Source organism: Salvelinus sp. IW2-2015, unplaced genomic scaffold, assembly GCF_002910315.2.
Source record: "Salvelinus sp. IW2-2015 unplaced genomic scaffold, ASM291031v2 Un_scaffold1129, whole genome shotgun sequence".
In the NCBI taxonomy this organism is placed as follows: domain Eukaryota; kingdom Metazoa; phylum Chordata; class Actinopteri; order Salmoniformes; family Salmonidae; genus Salvelinus; species Salvelinus sp. IW2-2015.
Genome location: NW_019942743.1, coordinates 15,378 through 36,198, shown reverse-complemented (window position 1 = coordinate 36,198; position 20,821 = coordinate 15,378). Strand labels below are relative to the sequence as shown.

The 20,821-nt window shown below is 41.6% G+C and overlaps 1 protein-coding gene and 3 long non-coding RNA genes across 7 annotated transcripts; 1 reads left to right on the top strand and 3 right to left on the bottom strand.

The window, feature by feature from the left end:
* Positions 1 to 1,635: 1,635 nt before the first annotated feature.
* Positions 1,636 to 5,262, bottom strand: LOC139024171 (uncharacterized). Its single transcript, XR_011475462.1, has 2 exons — positions 3,213 to 5,262; positions 1,636 to 3,158 (listed from the first exon to the last, which is right to left on the bottom strand). It is a non-coding gene; the product is annotated as an uncharacterized lncRNA (long non-coding RNA).
* A 3,634-nt stretch (positions 5,263 to 8,896) lies between these two features.
* On the top strand, positions 8,897 to 10,306 carry LOC112069836 (uncharacterized). Its single transcript, XR_002893799.2, has 2 exons — positions 8,897 to 9,393; positions 9,733 to 10,306. It is a non-coding gene; the product is annotated as an uncharacterized lncRNA (long non-coding RNA).
* Positions 10,307 to 10,609: 303 nt separating this feature from the next.
* On the bottom strand, positions 10,610 to 12,839 carry LOC139024170 (uncharacterized). Its single transcript, XR_011475461.1, has 2 exons — positions 12,473 to 12,839; positions 10,610 to 11,757 (listed from the first exon to the last, which is right to left on the bottom strand). It is a non-coding gene; the product is annotated as an uncharacterized lncRNA (long non-coding RNA).
* Positions 12,840 to 13,410: 571 nt separating this feature from the next.
* LOC112069835 (uncharacterized) lies at positions 13,411 to 20,821 on the bottom strand. 4 transcript variants are annotated; one of them, XM_070438718.1, is made up of 8 exons: positions 20,762 to 20,821; positions 19,777 to 19,804; positions 19,476 to 19,521; positions 16,774 to 16,809; positions 15,663 to 16,019; positions 15,021 to 15,386; positions 14,451 to 14,554; positions 13,411 to 13,923 (listed from the first exon to the last, which is right to left on the bottom strand). In XM_070438718.1, the coding sequence occupies exons 5-8, from the start codon at positions 16,006 to 16,008 to the stop codon at positions 13,675 to 13,677; spliced, it is 1,065 nt and encodes a 354-aa protein (XP_070294819.1). In that variant the 5' UTR covers positions 16,009 to 16,019; positions 16,774 to 16,809; positions 19,476 to 19,521; positions 19,777 to 19,804; positions 20,762 to 20,821; the 3' UTR covers positions 13,411 to 13,674. The 4 variants fall into 4 exon arrangements, with proteins under 4 accessions (XP_070294819.1, XP_070294818.1, XP_070294817.1 ...); XM_070438717.1 differs by having other exon boundaries at positions 19,764 to 19,804; positions 20,762 to 20,807; XM_070438716.1 differs by lacking the exon at positions 20,762 to 20,821 and adding an exon at positions 17,320 to 17,447 and having other exon boundaries at positions 19,764 to 20,164.

The window sequence follows — 20,821 nt, the reverse complement described above, 5'->3', positions numbered from 1 at the left end:
TTTTTTTAAATACCATTCCCAGCATGCCCGTGGCCAATGATGTGGTTCAAAGACCTTTTACTTATGTTATTGTTTTGTTTCCAAGCACTAACATTAGCCTTAAGTGCGCTACTGCGGCCCAGGTCCTCCTTCAATCTCAAGCCTTTTGAAATTGTTTTGAAATTGTATGAGTTTAAAAGCTTGCACAGTTCCCATCTCTGAGCCAGTGAATGGAACAGAACAAGTGTGATCAACCAAGGTCGTATTCACTAGGAACGAAATGGAAGCAAGCGGACCGAAACTGAGGGACTACCTGAACTTTGTCCAATAAGAAAAGCTTGTTTTCGCATGCTGTTGCAAAACGTTTTGCCATGTGTGCTCTAATGAATACGACCCCCCCCAAGTCACTCGGCAGTATGAGGCCTGTCAACACTGACCCAACCAATCATCAGTTGAAACCTTTTCCGTTTTTTGGTCGATCATTTGTTCTTAAAGGGATTTACACTGCTGTTTATGTTATTTTTGTATATCCAGGCGCATTTTTATAATATCTATTGCAACATAAACTGAGAGATTATTACACATCGACCGACCTAGCTGCGTCTGTTTTATGTGTGTACTTGAGTATATGTCTGATGGAACCTAATCATTCAAGTCTGGGAGTTCAGATTACCACTGCTCAGAAGAACTACGACTTCCGCAAAACTCACCTAACGGGACTTACAGGTGCTTCTTGTCAATTAACATTATTAGATGATTCCGTTGTTGACCCTCTCGTCCCCATTATGGTCCACCAATTTCTGGAAACGACAACAAAAAAACGCTTCAACTTGATGTGACAGTTACATTGTGCAATATATACGCCACAGACCCTTCTTCCGTCCACACTCAAGTCAAAGCAGGAGCTGGTATCTTTACATTTTTCGTTCTTGATTTTTGTTGTTGTTGATCAAAGCAAAGAACTCAAGAACTACAGAAACGTTACCTTTTCTCATTTTTGATTCCCACCAGGCCACTCCCTAAGAAACTGTTGCGGAGAGGAGCGAGGATGGTGTTACTATTATAACTGTGCGTTAAGAAACGGTCCCTGCAGCTCTGAAACTCCTCATACGTACACATTGAACTGGGGTACATGAGAAAGCACCATCAGAAAGCCCTTCCTCTCCGCGTTGCCACACCGAACAGGCTGAATCCAGATGGGGGAGTCACTGGAGGGGCACAATACCAAATAAGAGGGGTTTCTCCTAATGCAGTAGATCTACTACGAGTGTTCCTTGTATTTGGTACTGTACAGAAATGTAAAAGAGAGACTAACCTTTTGTCTATTTCAAAGGGTTTTATCATAGCACTTATGAAGAGAGCTAAACGCTTCAACTTGCAAACCAATAAATCAGAAAAATGGAGCAGCAACTTTGAAAACTGAAAAAGACAAAAAAAAGAACTTGCTCTTTTTGTACTGTATCTATACTTGGAAATAACTTCTGGTATTTGTTTGTTCCTCTTTGGTCCAAGGACTTGTATGAACTTTGAAATGGTAGCAGGATGAAAAAAAGAAAAAAAAATGGAAATCTACTTTTATCTGGGGGGAAAATTCTGCAGTGTATGATTTTTTTCTAAAGACATTTTCTTTTAACTATATCAAAGTGAATATCACTGTTACTCCTAAATGTTTAGCCTTTTTCTTGTCTGGAGACACTAGACATGCAATGTTACCTGTCTCCGGCCAACGGTCGGTCAGAGTGGGGAGGGGGATGGTCACGGTCCACTGAGTGCCTCTCTGCTGTGGTGCCCATGGCGACGGTCGCTAGGCAAGGCTACCCCCACAGCAGCATTTCCTCCTGGGCTTGCACCAAGCTCTCTCATTGGACACCCTCAGCCCGGCAGGAAATCACGCTCCCTCCAAGACTGGCCAATCAGCACGGAGCTAGCTAGCTAACGACCGCGCCAGCAGCACTCGACCTTGTTTCAACGAACCCTCTCCATTTCCCCTAATCTTCTTTCACACAAAGATCACTTTAGCTGGAAGTCAAGAGACAGTCAAATTTCTGGAATTTTGCCAGTGATTGATGAATTTTATTTAGTTTTCATTTGAAGTTGMGTATTTTTTGGTTTATTTTTGTCTACATGCAGTGGTCTTCAAGGTGGCTGCTTTAAACTAGCCCTTTTCACTGTTCATATGCAGAAACACTTTGGTCAGAGGTGCCTCTGTATGTTCATCCTGTGTATTGAATGCAAACGAGGATCAATACTACAGCCCGTCATTGATTGTCTATTATTAGTTAGTATCTTAACTGATTGATTGATCATTGCTTTGTTTTGGACAGTATGCTGTAGTACTTCCAGGTAGTATCTCAAGACGTGTAAGTTAGACCAATAGGGTGTCTCAGATGGGTGAGTGTGTCCTGCCTGACCCTAGCTGCTCCACCTGGGTTCCACCAGGGCTGTCCCCTCTCGCCCCCTCACACAGCTGCTACGCTACACCCTCCAGTCCCCTCCAAAGCAACCAACCTAGTCCACGGCCATGCCCCTCCCCTTGACCAGACATAAAAAGCGACTCAGTTCTGTTTCTATGCAAAAGACTAGAGGCTGCGGGCCCTTTACAGCCTTAAGGGTTGAGCACCGACTCACAGAGCTAGACCCAACGACCTCCTGATGTATGTACCCTTCAGCACTTAGAACATGTCCGCTCCTGGTCCTTATAGCTGGGTTTAAACCACAACACTGTCGTATTCCAAACTTCCACCCTCCCTCTATGGGGAGTTAGTACCACTGGAGTGGAGGTATAGTAGGCCTCTCTTTACTGTGCTGAAGAAGACTGATCTCCTGTCAGCTTGATCTCAGGGTAGGAGACGACATTAAAAGATGCAGCTCTCTCTGTATGTATGTCCTTTTGCTGTAGTGTAAGAGAGCCAAGTTCTACACTATCTAATGGCAAGCTGTGTAGTAGTACTATAGACTTGTATTGGCTGGATAATTGTTTATTTGGGAATGGAATAGTAATGAATTCCCTTCACAACTATGGGCCTACTGTAATGTTACAATGTAGAGGCCCATTCTGCATGTAAGATGCCAATGTTATCCTATGTGCCAATACCAAAAAATATATAGATCTATAAAACTAGCCCATGTTATACGATCTGGAGAAAGAGCTCTTCTCTGGATGGAGGATCTTTGATAACCTTTGTGATGGAGGATCTTTGATTTACCTTTGTGATGGAGGCTCTTTGATTTACCTTTGTGATGGAGGCAGGGGGGCAGGAGGGATTAAACAGATGGGTGGGGGCAACACACCTCATCCTGAACTCCTGAGATAATATGTCTGTGTCTCAAATGGCACCCTGTTCACTAGGTAGTGCATTATATAGGGACATAGGGTGCCATTTAGGCAGTCTTTGCTTTAGTGGGGAATGCCCCGTTGTTGAGGATAAAATCTTTACTGAGTTTGCGGGATCCAAGTATGCTACYGCGCACAGTCAGTTTGACGGGTAATCCCGGGTACATATTTTTTTAAACCAAATATTAAATTCTTCAATTTTAATGTCATTTTTAATATGACGTTTGACACAAAATCTAAAAAATAAAATAAAAAGTACAAAAATCAATAAAAGATCTATAATATGTTAAAACTAAAGCGCTGCACTTCTAGCTGAAATGTCTCCAGTCCTCTAACTTCCAGAATGCGGGCTGGGGAGCCTTTTTGTGGATGCTATATTTTATCCTATTTGTTAGTGTTTCTGCCCAAAGCAGGCCCACAACTGTATATTTCCACAGACCCAGATGGCTTCGGGCCCACTGTATCAGCCCAGGTCGCTCGCCTCACTGCGTCTGCGGTGGGCAACGAGAGGGGACGCATTTCAAAACAAACAAAAAACTAAAACGGGATAAGGCTACCTTTTGGGACTCTGTGAGGTGTCCTGCAGCACACTAGCAAAACTCACTATTGCCTGTTTCTGTAACTGCCTTGATCCAAGCTCAGAGACCAATTAGCCGGGTGGGGGCCTCCAAACGTCCGCTCTGTGTGGGGGGGTCCCCCTGCTGCACCAGCACTGAGGGACACGCCGTGCACTCTCTCTACAGCTTAACTATAGATAGATGTATGTGTGTATGTATATATACACATACGGATATGTACGTACGGTGTGTGGTAGGTAGCACATCAACAGACACCTTGGATCTCAACCTCTAAAACCTTTTGTTCCTTTTAAAAGGTCTGGGTTCAATACAAACTGAAGATGAGCAATATTTATTCCCCTCTGCAAATAAGTGATACGAAGGAAATGGAATGGGGTTAGGGGTTAAACTGGTACTTGATGGATCATGAATAATGTCTTTCCTACCTGGAGTTGGATATGCACGTTCTGGATTTATGAACATATTACAGTAAGTACCTTGAAGTACTTGTATGTGAATTTGTCTAAACAACCCAACCTGAAAATCACCTGTTTTTTTTTATGTATACTTTCCCAGTAGAGAAAAATATCATTAAACATATCAACACAAAAATACACAAATACTTGAATCAAGGAGAACCAATAACGTAATGTGAAGTCTTTTGTAAAAAAAAAATTAAAAGATTTTAAAAAGTCTGACTTGTACACTTCCAAGCTTTTTGAGGTCATCAGTTTAAAAAATATATATATAAAAGATTTTAAAAAATGTTGGAGAAAAAAATGTGCTAAAATTGTTGTGTGCTTGAAAGTCAAATGTATGTGTGCAAACGACTGTGTGTTTGGCAGGCTTAGGACTGCTGTCATGTTCCATTCAGTATGTTGTGTATTGACATTGTTGTCTGTCCTTTTATTCAGTTTATTTTTTGCTTGTCAACTATATTTTGATAGACATTGTTATTATCTTCTAACATGGCACTGAGTGTCTTCTACCCCTCACTCAGCTAATCGTAGACAAACGAGACTAAGTACTGAGGGGAGAGGGTGATAATTCATGTGTAAATGTTTACTCAAGGACTTAATGGGGAAAAAAGTTTTTGTTTTATCTGTAAAATGTTTWTCTACCTTATAGTGGCTTTTATTGTGGAATAATCCAAAACAAGGATTATCATTGAGTATTGCACCATTTTGTTCCGATTTACATACAAATGTAATAAATAGACTACAAAAAATTAACAATCTAAGAATTGTGGCCATAGATAGTAGTAGGACTAGTAATCCCTATGTTAACTTCATGGAGAAAAGGAAAGGGATAATGTGGGATGTGAGTTTGTTACAGGACTCATTTCAGAGGTGCCTATCTTTTTTCTTTTTCTTTTTTTTGCAAAGCCACCTGTCGTTTACAAACATTTCATTTGTCTGAAGTTGAGGAAAAAGGAATTTTATAATGAAAATGTTGAAAAAGATAGAATTTATCTTCCATCAAATGAATATGAACATTAAACCAACTTTGCAAAATTTAAGATTTATGCTACTTTCAGAACTCTGGGATTGATCAGTGTTGTGTCGTATTTCAATTTTTAAGTTCTCTTTTTTGATATCGACAGACGTATGTATTGATTTTATTTGAATTTTGTCTTGTAAAAAGGCAACGCAATCTGCTTACTATCTTGCACACTCGTAAAGATGTGGATCTTGTCTCGGGAAGGCCAGGATTTCCAGAGTTCAAACTCCACCATTTTTATTTAAATTTGAGAGTTTTAAATTAGAATAAGGGAAATCTAACTCCAAGCACTGAAAGTTAGGGATTTAAATAGAATATGAAATACCATTGATTCTAAAAATCCGTAGCGGTTACATATTTACCAAATAAATGACTGAAAGTGGAGTGCTTTACATGTAAAATCGATGTAGAAATTGCTTTACATTGAAACAAAAATGATCAATGGTTTTAGTTTTACTTATGTATTTTCTTTGAGGTTCCATCCTGTAACGTTCAGGAGCATTGTGCATTACTCTTATGTCTCTGTTCCTGTGGCAGGTATTCAATGAGTTAAGAGATTCTAATGTCTAATAGATGGTTTTCAGGAGACAGATTTGAAGTGGAGGGGGGAAGCTGGTTTTTAAAGGCTCATGATCTATGCACAAGTGGGAGGGAGAGAATCCAGGCCTGCTTTTCTCTTTGGGCCCGGGACTCGTACTCTGGGGTTCAGGGTTTGATGTAGGGGTGTGTCTTTGTTGTGATATGTTAGATTTTCTTCCCCCTCATCAGATTTATGGCAAAACTTTGTATTGCTTCACCATGCTGTGTAATCCTTAACCAATGAGCGCTTATCCTTCTGCTAAAGCACTGTGGGTTATACTGAGAAAAAGCCCATGACTTAAGGCAGTCCGGTTTTTGTAAGGGGGAGGAGGTGGTACTCTGCCTTCAGCCTTTATTATTTAAAAAAACATTAAGGAGAAATGTCTGTGCTGAGAAAGTTGTGGCTTTTAATGTTTTTTTTTTCTCCTCATAGAATGTAATTGTTAATGACATGCACCGGAAAAAACATGTTAACATAAATTATGGCGCTTCTTTCGGACTATATTAATAAATTGACATTTTTCTTGGCTGTTAAAAGGCGTCTTGTCGATTTTCTTGTGTAGTCTTCACTGTGGGTTTGATTTTTCATGTGGACATTAGTTATTAATGCACCTCTAGAGACAAAGAAACCACAGCATTGACACAACCCCCAGAGAAAGCTAGTAACTAGATGCAGACGGATAAGGAGGCAACTTTTAGACAACTCACCCACACAATGAAGCCACTAGACTATTGAGACGCACCACTGAGGAATCCACTTTACACTTGAGAAGCACCCCCTGTTATAAGTGAGTTTTATTTTTTACTTCTATTTTAGCTAGATGCTCATTGGTGCAATAATTGAATAACAGATTTCTACATTTATTTTGTAACGCTCGCGCACGCTACGCAGTCAGGACACATCGCAAAATAAATTTTGGAATCCATGTTATTCAATTATTGCACCCACACTGCTCGCGGCGCCAACGAGCGTATGCGATGCCATGGGCTAAAATAGAAGTCGTTCCTATTTCTGACGCAGATCGCGCTGAAAGTAATCTCATTGGTTTATAGAAGCAGGTACCCACGTGCCATCTCCTCATTGGTTATACCCACGTGGGTGATTGAAAGACGAACTTTGTTGCCGGTTGTCATGGTAATACTATGAAAGTTTACATGGATCACCATATAAATTCAAAGATGAAAAAGCCTGGAAGGAGGAGATGACTAGAAACGATTCGGTTGGCCGTTTTATGTGTGGATTAATTAGTCAGAATTACGGCACATCAACGAGTCGTATAACGTTACCAGTTAATACTATAGCGAATTGGTTAGGTTACTCACGTTAGCTAGCTGTCTGACTTTATTAGCCAGCTAATTTTCAAACAATTAACTCAATTATTTGATCAGCTAAATTGGATAATGTTGCTCAACATTTATCTGGCTAGCTAACGGAGAATTCGACCCAGCTGCTACAGTACTATAGCAAGATACAATACTTGTTCTACCACACTTTCTCCCTCAACTCAAATGCCAGTTATTTTTCGGTTACAGCTCCGGGAGTAAGTTTCATCACCTTCTCACCCCGTCTCCGTGGTCAGGCCTCTCACCTACCTCTTCGTTATCGTTCAGGGGACGCACTGCTGTAACTGGCAAACTTGCCTTTGCACCATACTGCTGTCTCTTCAGAGTGCGCGCTGATTCTGTAACTAGCAAATTGGTTCTCTCTTCAGTCGCGCGCGGCATTCTGTTGTCATGTGAACGATTGGTTGAGCCTTGCGCTTCGAACACACCGACTGCGTCATTGCATCACTGCTGCATAACATTTTGCGCAGCTAGGCAACTATACTGATGCAGGTACCTTTTGCAAATGGTCGCATGCGGTTGGACACATGGAGGAGAGAATCATTTTCGCAGTATCCTCAAAACCGTGTCTTTTTGACACAACTGCTGACAGCTACAGGGACATAAACACAAAAAATGCTGCTTGGAGACAAGTGTCCACGATAGTAGGATTGCCAGGTCAGTTTAGTAGTGAGCTTGTGCTAGATGTGGCTAGCTAGCTAGCTAACCTAGCCAATGAGGTGTGTGTGAAAGAAATAGTCAAATAAATTATGCTAGTTACTACCCCTGATAACTTTACCAAATGTTCATGTTTGAAAGAGTGTGAATGCTAGATAAATAGTAATGGAAATGGTAGATACTACTGTACCCCTGATAATTTGGTCAAATAACCGTGTGTGTCTATGTGTATAGTAGGTGGCATGTCCATGATAGCTATCTAATAACTATAGTTATGCTAGGTAATGGTTTGGCTTATCATGTTCATGTCTATGTAGAAGAAGACTGTAGGAGGAAGTGGAGAGGACTCAGGGACAGGTATCAGAGAGAGAGAAGGGCAGAGAAAGAGAAGAAGAGGTCTGGGTCAGCAGCTTCAGGCCAGCAGCCTTGGTGCTTCTGCCACATTCTTTCTTTTCTGGATCCATTTATTGTGCCTAGGGCAACGAGTGGCAATTTTAAAGCCAGACCCCTTACGTCATCCACAAGTGTTGTCGCCACCGGTGCATCAAGACCCTCAACGTCACCTACAAGTGCGACCATCACCTCCACCGGTGTAGTGAGATTCTCTACAACATCATCCACGAGTATGACCACCCACGGTGCAGTGAGACCCTCTACAACGTCTACATCATCCACGAGTTGACCCCACCGGTGCACAGACCCTCTACAACGTCACATCATCACAATGACCACACCGGTGTAGTGAGACCCTCTACAACATCATCCACGAGTATGACCACCACCGGTGCAGCGAGACCCTCTACAACGTCTACATCATCCAGAGTATGACTACTACCGGTGTAGTGAGATCCTCTACAACATCATCCACGAGTATGACACCACCGGTGCAGCGAGACCCTCTACAACGTCTACATACTCCACGAGTATGACCACCACCGGTGCAGTGAGGACCCTTCTACAAACGTCTACATCATCCACGAGTATGACCACTACCGGTGCAGCGAGACCCTCTACAACGTCTACATCATCCACGAGTATGACCACTACCGGTGCAGCCATGGAAGATGATGACATGGAGGAAGCACCTCTGGATCTGGGACCACCTGAGATTATTATGAACCTCACGGAAGTGACCACTGAGGACCTCGTTGAACAGGATGTGGCCGTGGAGACAAACGAGAGAAACAGAGAGAAACAAAGAGGAACAACATCACACCAGGCGTCATCGGAGGTACCAGACCCCAGATCCGCTCAACTCATTTCAGCAAAGGCTCCTCCAAGTCGTCGAGAGGGATGCAGCCCAACCTGATGCTCACAGGAAGGAGGATGAAGAGACCCTCTTTGCCATGAGCCTGGTGCCAACACTGAAGAGACTGCCTCAGCAAAGAAAAGCAGCAGTCAAGGTTAAAATGTATCAGCTGCTTTTCGAAGCCGAGTTCAATGGTACGTTTTTTTTTCCCACATCACAGGTAGTGTCATAAGTGTGCGACAGTGAAGTAAAGTAGGTCATTTTTAGAGTATACTCATGTAGGTTAATTGGTATTTCAGATCAAAGTATTAATATGAGGCAAATGTATAGCTGTTGTTTCTGGGTTAGAAAATATCCCAAAACAGGTTGCTGTCTAAATATTTGCCTGTCATATTCATCTTTTGATCTGAAATACAAATTCCATGAGTAAACAGCAAGTATTACACAAGCAGTATTTAGTTAACATAAATCTCACCTTTTATGGTGTCATATTATGTTAAGCTTGTATGTGTTGTTTTTCTCTTCCCTTTCAGAAATTGAGTCAATTTAGCCAACCAGCTCACAGGAAGAGGAGTTGTCTGGTTGTTTTGACCTCCCTCATTGTACCTTTCTTTTCACACACGTCAGTTCTGTTTAAATTCAGTCAATTCATAAAGTCATTTGTTTATAAATTCTTAGGATAGCATTCATTATTAGTGTTACATAGATTTCTGAATTGAAACTCATACAGAGTTTTCACAGATGCTCTTGGTCTCTTACGAGACTAAAGGTCAATATATTTATTTCCTTTAAAACCACTTGAAAACCAGGGTGTTGAAACTTTTTGTGAAGTTATGTTCCATCGACTGGTCCATGACATCCAGGGGCCATTTGGTTGTTTAGCTGTGTTATGGCTACATATTATTTCCTTTTTTTCAGAGACAGAGACACACACACACACCTCTTCATACCTCAGATCTCCAGTGCCCTGCCCTCTCTCTTTATGGCCATGTCTGAAGTTCCCCTACTACGTCTAGGCTTTATGAGTAGTCCCTTTATCGGTCTGCAGTTGTGCCAAAAATACATGCTCTTGTTGTTCTCTTACAGATTACAGGCTATACATTCATTTTATTTATTTTTTACACGCATATACACACCTCTTTCAATAGTTCCATTTTTTTAAACATTTTTACAACACACATACCTGTCATGTTCTTGAATACTTATTAAATTATGTTTTCATAGTCAGTTGTTTATTAATATCTAATTTAGACTTAATCTGATTATTTCTTCCCTACACCTTTGCAGATCTAAGACAAGATGAAAGTAAAAACACATTCTCTTCCTAATTAGTTTTTTTCCCACCTGTATTTTGTCAGGCCAGTGAACATGGTGGTAAACTGTACTATTTGTATGGACCCTAGGTTACCCTTTCCCTTTGTTATCATACTAACTGTATGTCGTATAACCTTAATTAGTGCTCCCGCTCACCTGATGTACCATGCCAGGTGTGTATAATACTGACGTTAATGGGAGAGGGAAGGGGTTATTAAGGTGTGGTCTTTACTCCCAAATGTCACTTAAATATAGCTTCCAAATGAAGAGAGACAATGATATATAAAGTAATCTGGGGYAAAAATGCAATTTTATGGACAACGGTGGATGGTTCTTAAAATGGGGCTCTTAAAAGAGCCGTTTCACTCCACGGCATACTGCCATGGGACTTCACCTGCTGGCGATGAGAAGTAGGTGGTCAGCTTCTCCCTCACCTGGAGTGTCTGTCTGGGGGCGTTGTTGGCACCTGCCCTGGTGACATCAGGAAGGTGACCATTTGGCGTGCCCATCTCCATCCGGAGCGGCTCCTGGAATGACCTCCGCAGGTAGTTGTGGAGAACACATGTGGCCTTCACGCAGGCATCGACATTTGAGGGGCTGAGACCAAGCACTCCGATACATTCTCCATCGGGCTGCCAGAATTCCAAAGGCGCATTCAACAACTAACCTTGCCCTGGACAGTCGTTTGTTAAAGATCCTTACAGGCTTTGGCAATGGCGTCCAGCGTAGGGCCTCATGAGGTTGGGTCTTAAAGGGAAGGTCTCATCGCCGACGAAGATGTGGGGAACAGGTCCCAGGTCTTCAGCCCCAGGGAGTGATGCAGGTGGTGGAATATCCAGGGTGCCATCCTGAAGTGCCTGGCCAAAGGCAGAGTCCCGGAMGGTCCCGCCATCACTTCCCTTGCCGTAAGCACCAACATCGACAACACGGAAACAGTAGATGGCATCTACTACAGCCAAGAGTACAACTGAATATGTACCCTTGTAGTTGTAGAATTGCGAACCTGAGCCTGGATTACTACATGTTTCCCGTCAATGGAGCCAAGACAGTTGGGGAAATTCCACCTCTCTAGGAACTCGGCAGCGATGGCCCTCCAGTCTTCCTCCTTGGGGACAGGCATGTATTCACCAARCAGACAGTCCCAAATGGCTTGTGCCACAGAGGGGACAATGCCTGCCACCGTGGACCGTCCAACTCGGAAGTTGAATCCTATGGTCCTGTAGGAGTCCCKTGTCGCCAAGAATCTAAAATATAATGATAAATATTGTGTATAACTTGAATTCCACCCACATATTATATCTACTCATATAGCTACCTCATTACTGTTTATTATGCTATACTAATTATATTGTAATACTCATCAACCATCATTAACAATGCCTTGAAACAGTACAATTCAGTCTATGACTATATCAATAAACTGTAGTCCAGGCCAACTCTACTCTTAGAAAGAATGGTACTATCTACTTAAAAGGGTTCTCTGGCTGTCCCCATAGGAGATCCCTTTTAGGTTCCAGGTAGTACCCCTTTTGGTTCCAAGTAGAACCCTATTGGGTTCCATGTATTATACCTGGAACCAAAAATGGTTATCCTATGGGGAAAGCAGAAGGGACACTTTTGGAACCTTTTTCTCTAAGAGTGTATGTGAGTACAATAAGAATGTAATGAATGACTAACTGTCTTGAACAACAATGGGTCCTGGAGAAGACTAGCCTACCTTAATCAGGGTAGAAGGCACCTTTCTTTTCATTTGGTAACATTGCATAATTAAAAAAGGATTATAAACCAACTTTGGGAAGTTATAGTCCCAATGAACATTCTGTAAAAGTACATCTGATGTCAAATAGGGATTATTAACTAGATCCCTTTAGCTAGCTAGGTTGCACATAAAAACAATGTATCAAATATCAATCAATTATGGTATCAAAGGCTTTAAAAATGTACWAGAATGTAGCTTACCGGAGACAAATCGCCAGGCGTTCAACTGGGCTGATGGACTCCRGGTAGTTGGTATCCATCCGGGTGATCCTGGCTCCAACCATCTGGAGCAGGTGATGAACTGGCTTCGGTCCAGACGAAAGTAACMTCGGAATTCCTCTCCAAACAGTCGAAGCTCTTGAATTAGACGGTGGAACTCCCCTGCCTGCTTTCGGGACTTTAACCATCTCTGYACCCACACAGACCTGCGCTTTCGGCGGGGCTGGTCCCGGCCCAACAGCGCGATCAAGACCACCTTCCTCAACGTTGGTCTCATTGTTGAAAGAGCCTACTCTGCCTATCTTGACTATTTATTATTGCATTTCCTCAAACTGCATTTTGGAGGGAAATTATATTGTCATCGAATAAATAATATACTTGGCAAATAAATGAATAAAAAAATGTAAAGATATTATGCAATCAAACTGTTTTTATGTAATCCCACATTTTTACTGAATATGTGTGCAAAAAAAAAATCTACATTCATATTTTGCTACTTTCTGTCAAGTCCACGCATACAATTTGATGCACCACACAGAACGCAACGCAATGCTGCAAGGCAAATGCAGCGTTCCATTGGAAATGAATGTACTTCTGGTGTATCGAAACGCAAAACACAGTCGGTGTGTTCGAAGCGTTGGATACAGCCAGTATTGCGCCAAACGCGCATCACTCGTTCGCTTACAGCTAGTTGTGATCCAAACTTTTCTCATCTGATCTACACGATTCACGTATGTCACCTATTTTAGATTCAAAACGGCGAATTTTGCCATAAGGTGACTAGTTGCATATAATGGGATGGCCACGATTGTTGTCTGTTTCCAGCACTGATCCAGCAGAAATATTGAGCCCATCTCCATGATTGGCAATAATAACAGTTCCCTGTGGACTGGACAGTGAGGAAAGGGCATGGATACATGTAAATGTCAAAATACTACACAACACAAGTATTACACTTTCTTGTTTATAAAAAAAAAAATTGAATACCATTCCTTTAAAAAAAGCAAAGCTACAACATTCAGCTGCCAGCATTTACAGTACAACAAACTAAGTTAGGTGGGCTAAGGTGGATGTTGGTTGTCCAAATTGAAAGTTATGTGAGTAAGTTGTAGTTATAGTTCAGACTCCAGTTTATAAATGAATAGTTAAACACAGTGTTGGCGAGATAGTGCCAACCTCGTTCCTCACATCTCCCCAACAGTTTCAGATACTAGCGGTACCCCTTCAGGCCTCTCATAGTGGTTTTCCTGTCGAGACCTCAGAGGGGGGGTGTCATAGGCGGAAGCATCCTTTTCCTCCAGATGAAAGGGGGGCCTCGGGTGGTAAGAGGGGGACACTTTTCCATTCCGGTTGGGGGGCCGCACCCCGACCATCTCCTCGTAGATGGAGACCTGGTGGGGCTGCGGTTTGACACGGTCGCCTCGGGTCTTACCCTGACAACAGAGGACAGAGGCCAATCAGAGAAGGCAGCAGGAGAAAACAACTAGTGAAACTAGTATCTTTCCTGTGTGAAATTCTGTGAATAGTAAGAGGATGGATGCTTTGATTCAAAGTGGCACCCTTCCTCAATTTGATGTGTTTGACAAATCACTGGTACCTAGTCATACCAGTCAGAAATCAGTGTTATGGTACTGCCACATTTGTCACTTGAGGAATACAGTAGCTACCAAATGAGTAAGTATCTAAAAACATTACAATATCATGTCTCCCCAGTCTACAACCATAGAGGTTACAGGTGTGGCTGTAAAAGGTTAGATTGTGGCTTTATAAACTCATAGCGAAGAATGGTTTGTGATTTCAAGAAAATGTATGAGAATTTTGCAGAATGTGAGGTTGTAATGCTTTTTAAATTATGACATGATGAAAGCAGTAAAAAAACTGGAGTGGCTACCATTTCTATAAATAATATTCTGTGTGTCAATCTTTTTGTTCATAGTAAGTAGGTTACAGTCCTACTCACATAATGAGCCACTCCCAGGGCCATAAGGAAGATGAGTAGCAGCCCCACAGCAGCAGAAAGGGCATAGAGCAGTGGAGCATAACCTGCACAGCTACAAGTAACATCTGGGGAAACAACAATAAAATCCAAAATGTGGTGTCAGACTTAAGCCTTTCACAGAATGTCAACTCACTTCCTGAATTAAAAATACATCGACAACCCTTCATATACTGTGTATGATGAACATTAAATGAATTACTAACAGAACATTGTCTGTTTGATAATTGTTACCTGGGTTACTGATTTGGCTACTAGAGTTAATAAACAATTACAGCGTCATAGAAACAGCTTCCACAGATAAACTGGACATTTTCTGGCATGAATTTAGTTTAAAAGAGAGAAAGTGGCGGAGTAAAAGGGATAGTTTGGGAACTTGTGGATACCATTTTATGTCTGTGTGCAGTTTGAATCATTGCGCTAACGCTAGCTAGTATGGTCTCGCGAAACTACCTCCAACTTCCCCTTCATACTAGACGCAGACAAAAATATCCATGAGTTTATCTGACTCTGGGGAAGTAGATAAAGACCCACCTTGCACAGACACAAAGTACACGTGTCTCCCTAGCCTGGCACTGTTGTCGGGCCTGCCGGGGAGCAGTAGCTCACAGCTGTAAAAGGCGCTCTCTTCCGGCTGCATCTTTAGCAGGGTGAGGTTGTAGGCCAGGCCGCCCAGCCCCGTGCCCAGGTGAAGCCTCTCTTCTGGGGGGAACGATGCGGAGGAAAAGGGACGCTTTGAGTGGAACAGCACCTCCACTGGAGCCCGGCCACACCGTCTCTTCAGGCATACCCCTTCCATGGCCGAGGGGGAACKGTAGGGGGCGAGGCAGGGGAGGACAGCTGACCCCCCGGCGCACGTCTCTATCAGGCCTACATCCATCTTATTGTCTGGGACATTTTCTCCAGATGGGTAACAAACACTAGTATGACTGGCTTTGTGGACGGGGTAGAGGAGAGTATGTTGCTAGAGCCAGGGCTATTCTAAGGAGGAAGCAGTGGCAGGATGCATAACATGAACAGCGTGGCTCAGCTGTGGCGTCTGGAGTCATTACCAAAAAAATGGAAACCACGCAGGCTACTGTGACTGTTTGACACACATCATGGTGTCAACAACTCCATTCGCATCAAGAAACATAAAAAAGGAAATAAATTAAGGAATCCATAAAGAATACTCACCAACATTGTCGACGTACAGAAAGAACTCCATATTGCTTGGAATCTTTTGATCGACGCTGGAGGCATCGGGGAAGACAAACTCGCAGTAGTAGAGGTCTGTGTCTGTTCCGTTCAGCTGGTTGATGGTCACGTTGACCCGGTGAGTACTCGGGTCTCCCGTGACATGGATGCGCTCTTTGACGTCATCGTAAAACGAAGGCTTTTGTTCAGTATACATGAACAGGACCTCTTGGTTGGGCTGCAGCCACTTGCGTTTCAGGTAGAGCCCAATGGGCCTGGAGGCATTGAACTCAGAGATACAGTAGAACTCTACAGAGTCACCCTGCGTTCTCTCCAAGAATTCCATATCACAGAACACTAGGAGGCAACATATAGGAAGGTAATACAACGTTAGCTCCCCGTTTTTATTTTACCTTTATTTAACAAGGCAGTGCCATTAAAAACGAATTCTTATTTACAATGGCGGCCTCCCCAGGCGCAACCCCCCAGACGACGCTGGGCCAACTGTGAGCCGCTCTATGGGACTCCCAATCACGGCCGATTGTGATACAGCCTGGAAACGAAACAGGCTGTCTGCAGTGACGCCTCTAGCATTGAGACGCAGTGCCTTAGACGGCTGCGCCACTCGGGCGCCCCGTAAGTGTCATTGGTTGTTTTTTATGGCTTGTTGGTGGTCATATAAGGGAAGCCCACTGTACTGACGCATGGTTTGGACCTCCCTACCCTGGTCAAGAAAGCATCTGCATAATGATCAATGTAGTGATATGGAACAGATACAGGCCTCTGGTTAGACTAAACCAAACAAGTGCTGTTTTTATAGGCATTAAACTACTCCATGATAAAGTCATCCAAAACTTGCAATGGCAGAAGAAAAATTCCAACACCACAGGAGGTCGGTAGCACCTTAATTGGAGAGGACAAGCTCGTGTTAATGGCTGGAGAGGAATGAGTGGAATGGTATCAAATCAATCAAACCTGTGGTTTCTATGTGTTTGATGCCATTCCATTCACGCCAGCCATTATGAGCCGCCCTCCCCTCAGCAGCCTCCTGTGGCCAACACAGTTCCCAATAAACTAACCCCACACCAAAAGTTGCAAAAACAAGACTTACCCAACACTGTATGTGTGATGAGCAGCAGCCAAACACCTGTCAGATGAAGAGTCATGACTTCCCTTGTTCTTATATGATGATGCTATCACACACTGAGCAGCATGCAGTGAGCCTCAGACATAAGTGTCTGTATTAAACTAGAATTGTTGAGTGTGACTCACTTGACTGGGGGGGGGGGGTCTCAGCCAGATGAGGGGAAATTGGTGACTAGCTACAGGAACTTCTCCACCTCAAACCATAACAGGAAGACTACTCACATGTGTCACAGCAAAAAGCCACACCCACCTTTACATAATTACTACAAAATATTTATCTGTAAAGATGAGGGTTCTGCAAATGCAAAATACTGAAGCCAGACAGAAAGTGTGTTGACCTTATACTAAGAGTATAAAATACTGAGTTCTTAGCCATTTGTAAAGCTGCAAAAATCTGTCAATTTCAGCCAAATACTGCTACTAAGAGAATATATTTAGGTATCAACCAAACAACTTCAAAGTAACTAAATGTGTTGAAGGTTTATAAAATGTTATAAAAGTTACAACATACCGCAAGACTAACTATTCACTGTAATGTCGTGGGAGATATTGGAAACAGTTATTTGAGGAAGTCAAGTTCACGACCCAACAAGACCATCTAGTGGTCCTCTTACATGCTGCTTCAGATGTGTCCTGTTCCTGGTATAAAATGGGGTTAACGAGATAGGCTTGAAAAAAAACACACTGAAAATTGTACAGTATACACATGATTTATTATTATTATACAGTGAGTGTTTTGATACAAAGCATTTGGATTTTTACATTAGGATACATTTATGCACATCAGCAAGTGGAGAGAAACTGTGATACTGCCTACATTGTCTTGTGAAATAACATGTCTATTTGTTTTATGTGAAATGTATAGTTAATGAACAAACAGGCCAATGTTCCCTTTAAAAGAACGTTATAGGATGCATGTTGACAATTATAACTGGGGAGAACTCAATTATAATGGTGACGCTAATCCGAGTAACAGTTTAAGGTATTAATGACAGCAGCACATCCAAGACAGTTTTGAGCATTGTTGCGAGAGTTGGAAGAGGAGTTCGGACGAGTGTTGACGACGACATCCAACAAACCAAATACTATAACCCATAAGTATTAATAAGTAAACAATGATCATAACTTTTTTTTAAACATTACTGTAATATGGTCTGGGAATGTTTTCAAATGAACTTGTCAATCATTATTTTACAACAGCCATGTGCAGTGCCTTCCAAAAGTACTCACACCCCTTGACTTTTTCTACTTTGTGTTACAGCCAGAATTTAAAAATGGATTAAATTGAGATTGTGTCACTGGCTTACACAATACCGCACAAAGTTTAAGTGGAATTGTTATTTTGAACTTTTTACAAATTCATTAAATGTAAAGCTGAAACGTCTTGAATCAAAAAGTATTCAACCCCTTTGTTCTGGCAAGCCTAAATAAATTCAGGAGTAAAAATTTGCTTAAGTCACAATAAAAGTTGTATGGACTCACTGTGTGCAATAATAGTGCTTAACATGAGTTGAATAACTACCTCATTACTGTACCCCACACATACAGATAAAAAGGTCCCCGAGCCGAGCAGTGAATTTCAAAACAGATTCGCCACAAAGACCAGGGCGATTTTCAAATGCCTCGCAAAGGGTATCTATTGGTAGGTGGGTACAATTCAAATAAAAAGCAGACATTGAATATCCCTTTGAGCATGGTGAAGTTATAACACTTTGGATGGTATATCAATTGTGGTGGAAGACTCAGAATGAGTTAGGTAACATAGATAATTAAGATGTCTTATCTGCATAATATGCTTAAATGATATGCTTGTTATTAGAATGTATCCCTTTGGACTCTGGTGTTGGTAGTTGCACAAAAGGTACATTTGAGTTTAATGGTTGTGATCGAAAACTGATGATTGATCAACATTGTAGTTACTCCACAATACTAACCTAAATGAGAGTGAAAAGGAAGCCTGTACAGCATAAAAGACGTGGCAAAGAAATGTACTTTATGTCCTGAATACAAATTGTGTTTTGGGCAAATCCAACACATCAATGACTACACCCTCTTCATATTTTCAAGCATGGTGGTGATGGCTGCATCATGTTATGGGTATGCTAGTCGTCAGCAAGGACTAGGGAGTTTAGGATAAGAAGAAACAGAATAGAGCTAAGCACATGAAAAAACCTAAATGAAAACCTGATTCAGTCTGCTTTCCAAAAGACACTGGGAGACAAATGTACCTTTCAGCAGGACAATAACCTAAAACACTGGTCAAATATACACTGGAGTTGCTTGAATGTAACTGAATGGCCTAGTTAAGAGTTGACTTAAATCTGTTTTAAAATCTATGACAAGACTTGAAAATGGCTGTCTAGTAATGATCAACAACCAAATTGACAGAGTTTGAAAAATATGCTAATATAATACAATCCAGGTGTGGAAAGCTCTTAAGAGACTTACCCAAAAAAACTTGCGCTGTAATGGCTGCCAAAGGTGATTCTAACATGTAATGATTGACTCAAGGGGTTGAATACATATGTATTTCATTTTCAAACATGATTTCACTTTGTCATTATGGGGTATTGTGGGTAGATGGGTGAGAATCTATTTAATCCATTTTGAATTCAGGCTGTAACAAGCGGTATGAATACTTTCAAACTGATGTGAAATCCTACTTACCAAATGAGTGGGATAAAAATGTGTCCAGTTTCCACCGAACAGCCCCCTTCACCACCAGACAGAAAGAGGCAACAATGGCACACCACAGCATTCAACATTCATTACATTTGTATGCAACCAAATGGTCTAACAAAGCTTGAGCAAGTACTTTAGAATAACTCTACAATACATACAAATCTTGGAAAAACTCCCGAAATGCATTATTTCAGATTCAATAACTAGTTACTACTAAAACGGTACATCCGGTGCAAGATACAGCCACACTATGATAAGGGAATGGGTACTTACAGATATAACTGACCTGTTTCGCAAGAAATCTGTGTTTTAGGCTGAAAAGCAGATAAGGACATTACCATCAAAATAGACATGGGCTTTAAAAAAAAGTATCAAAGTAATGGTTTTTCGATTTTAATATGCTATGCAGTGTTTCCCCTAGTATTTTTTTCCAACAGCGGTGGCAAAGTTAGCGTGTGGGGGTAGTGGGCATGGCAAATGGCAAATTTTAGAGGCCCTCCTCTCAGCCACAGAGAAACTGTAGCTGTTCTAAAGCAAGTTTACTGCAATTCTACACATTTTGCCATGAACATTTTACAGGTTTAAAGCTCATTTCCTGCAATTCTACACATTTTGCCAGGGCTTATGCATTGTTCTTAATTTATCTAAACGACTCAAACACAAAATCAAAGGGGGACCTATGTCATGACATTTAGGAATTTTAGATACCGTCTCATTTTTATTTTGGCAATTTTTATTTCAAAAATATATTGCTCCATTATCGTTTCTATATTCCTGGTTTTAGTCATTTAAATATATTTTTTTGCAGTGGTGGCCATGGTTTAGCAGCGGCATTGTGCTGCTGCTAAATGCATATAGGGGAAACACTGATGCACCATAGTGAACTAACACCAAATAAGGCCCTCTGACTTGAAAAGCTAGACAACCGGAGGACATGAGTAGGTGGTTCAGGAAAAATACACCTGACATCAAGTAAACTGTATATTTATCATCAACTACTCACACACAAACACACACACAGTATAGAGCACTTGCATGCAAATGTTAGTGAACCTAAGGTGAGGAAGATAAACTCATTCAGGGTGCAGGTTTAAATGATTGGATTACTATTAAAGAAGGTCTAGGCGATAAACTTATCTGCATCAAGACAATTTGTATATTAAAACATGTTTTAAAAATACCAGAGACCTAGAAAGTTGACATCCTATTATTTGAGCAATATTTCATAAATACAACATTTATGTACAAACCTTCATGATGAAGGTACTAACCTTCATGGTACAAACCTTCATGAAGCCTCATCATCCCCATCCACGGGTCAGGAAGAAAAC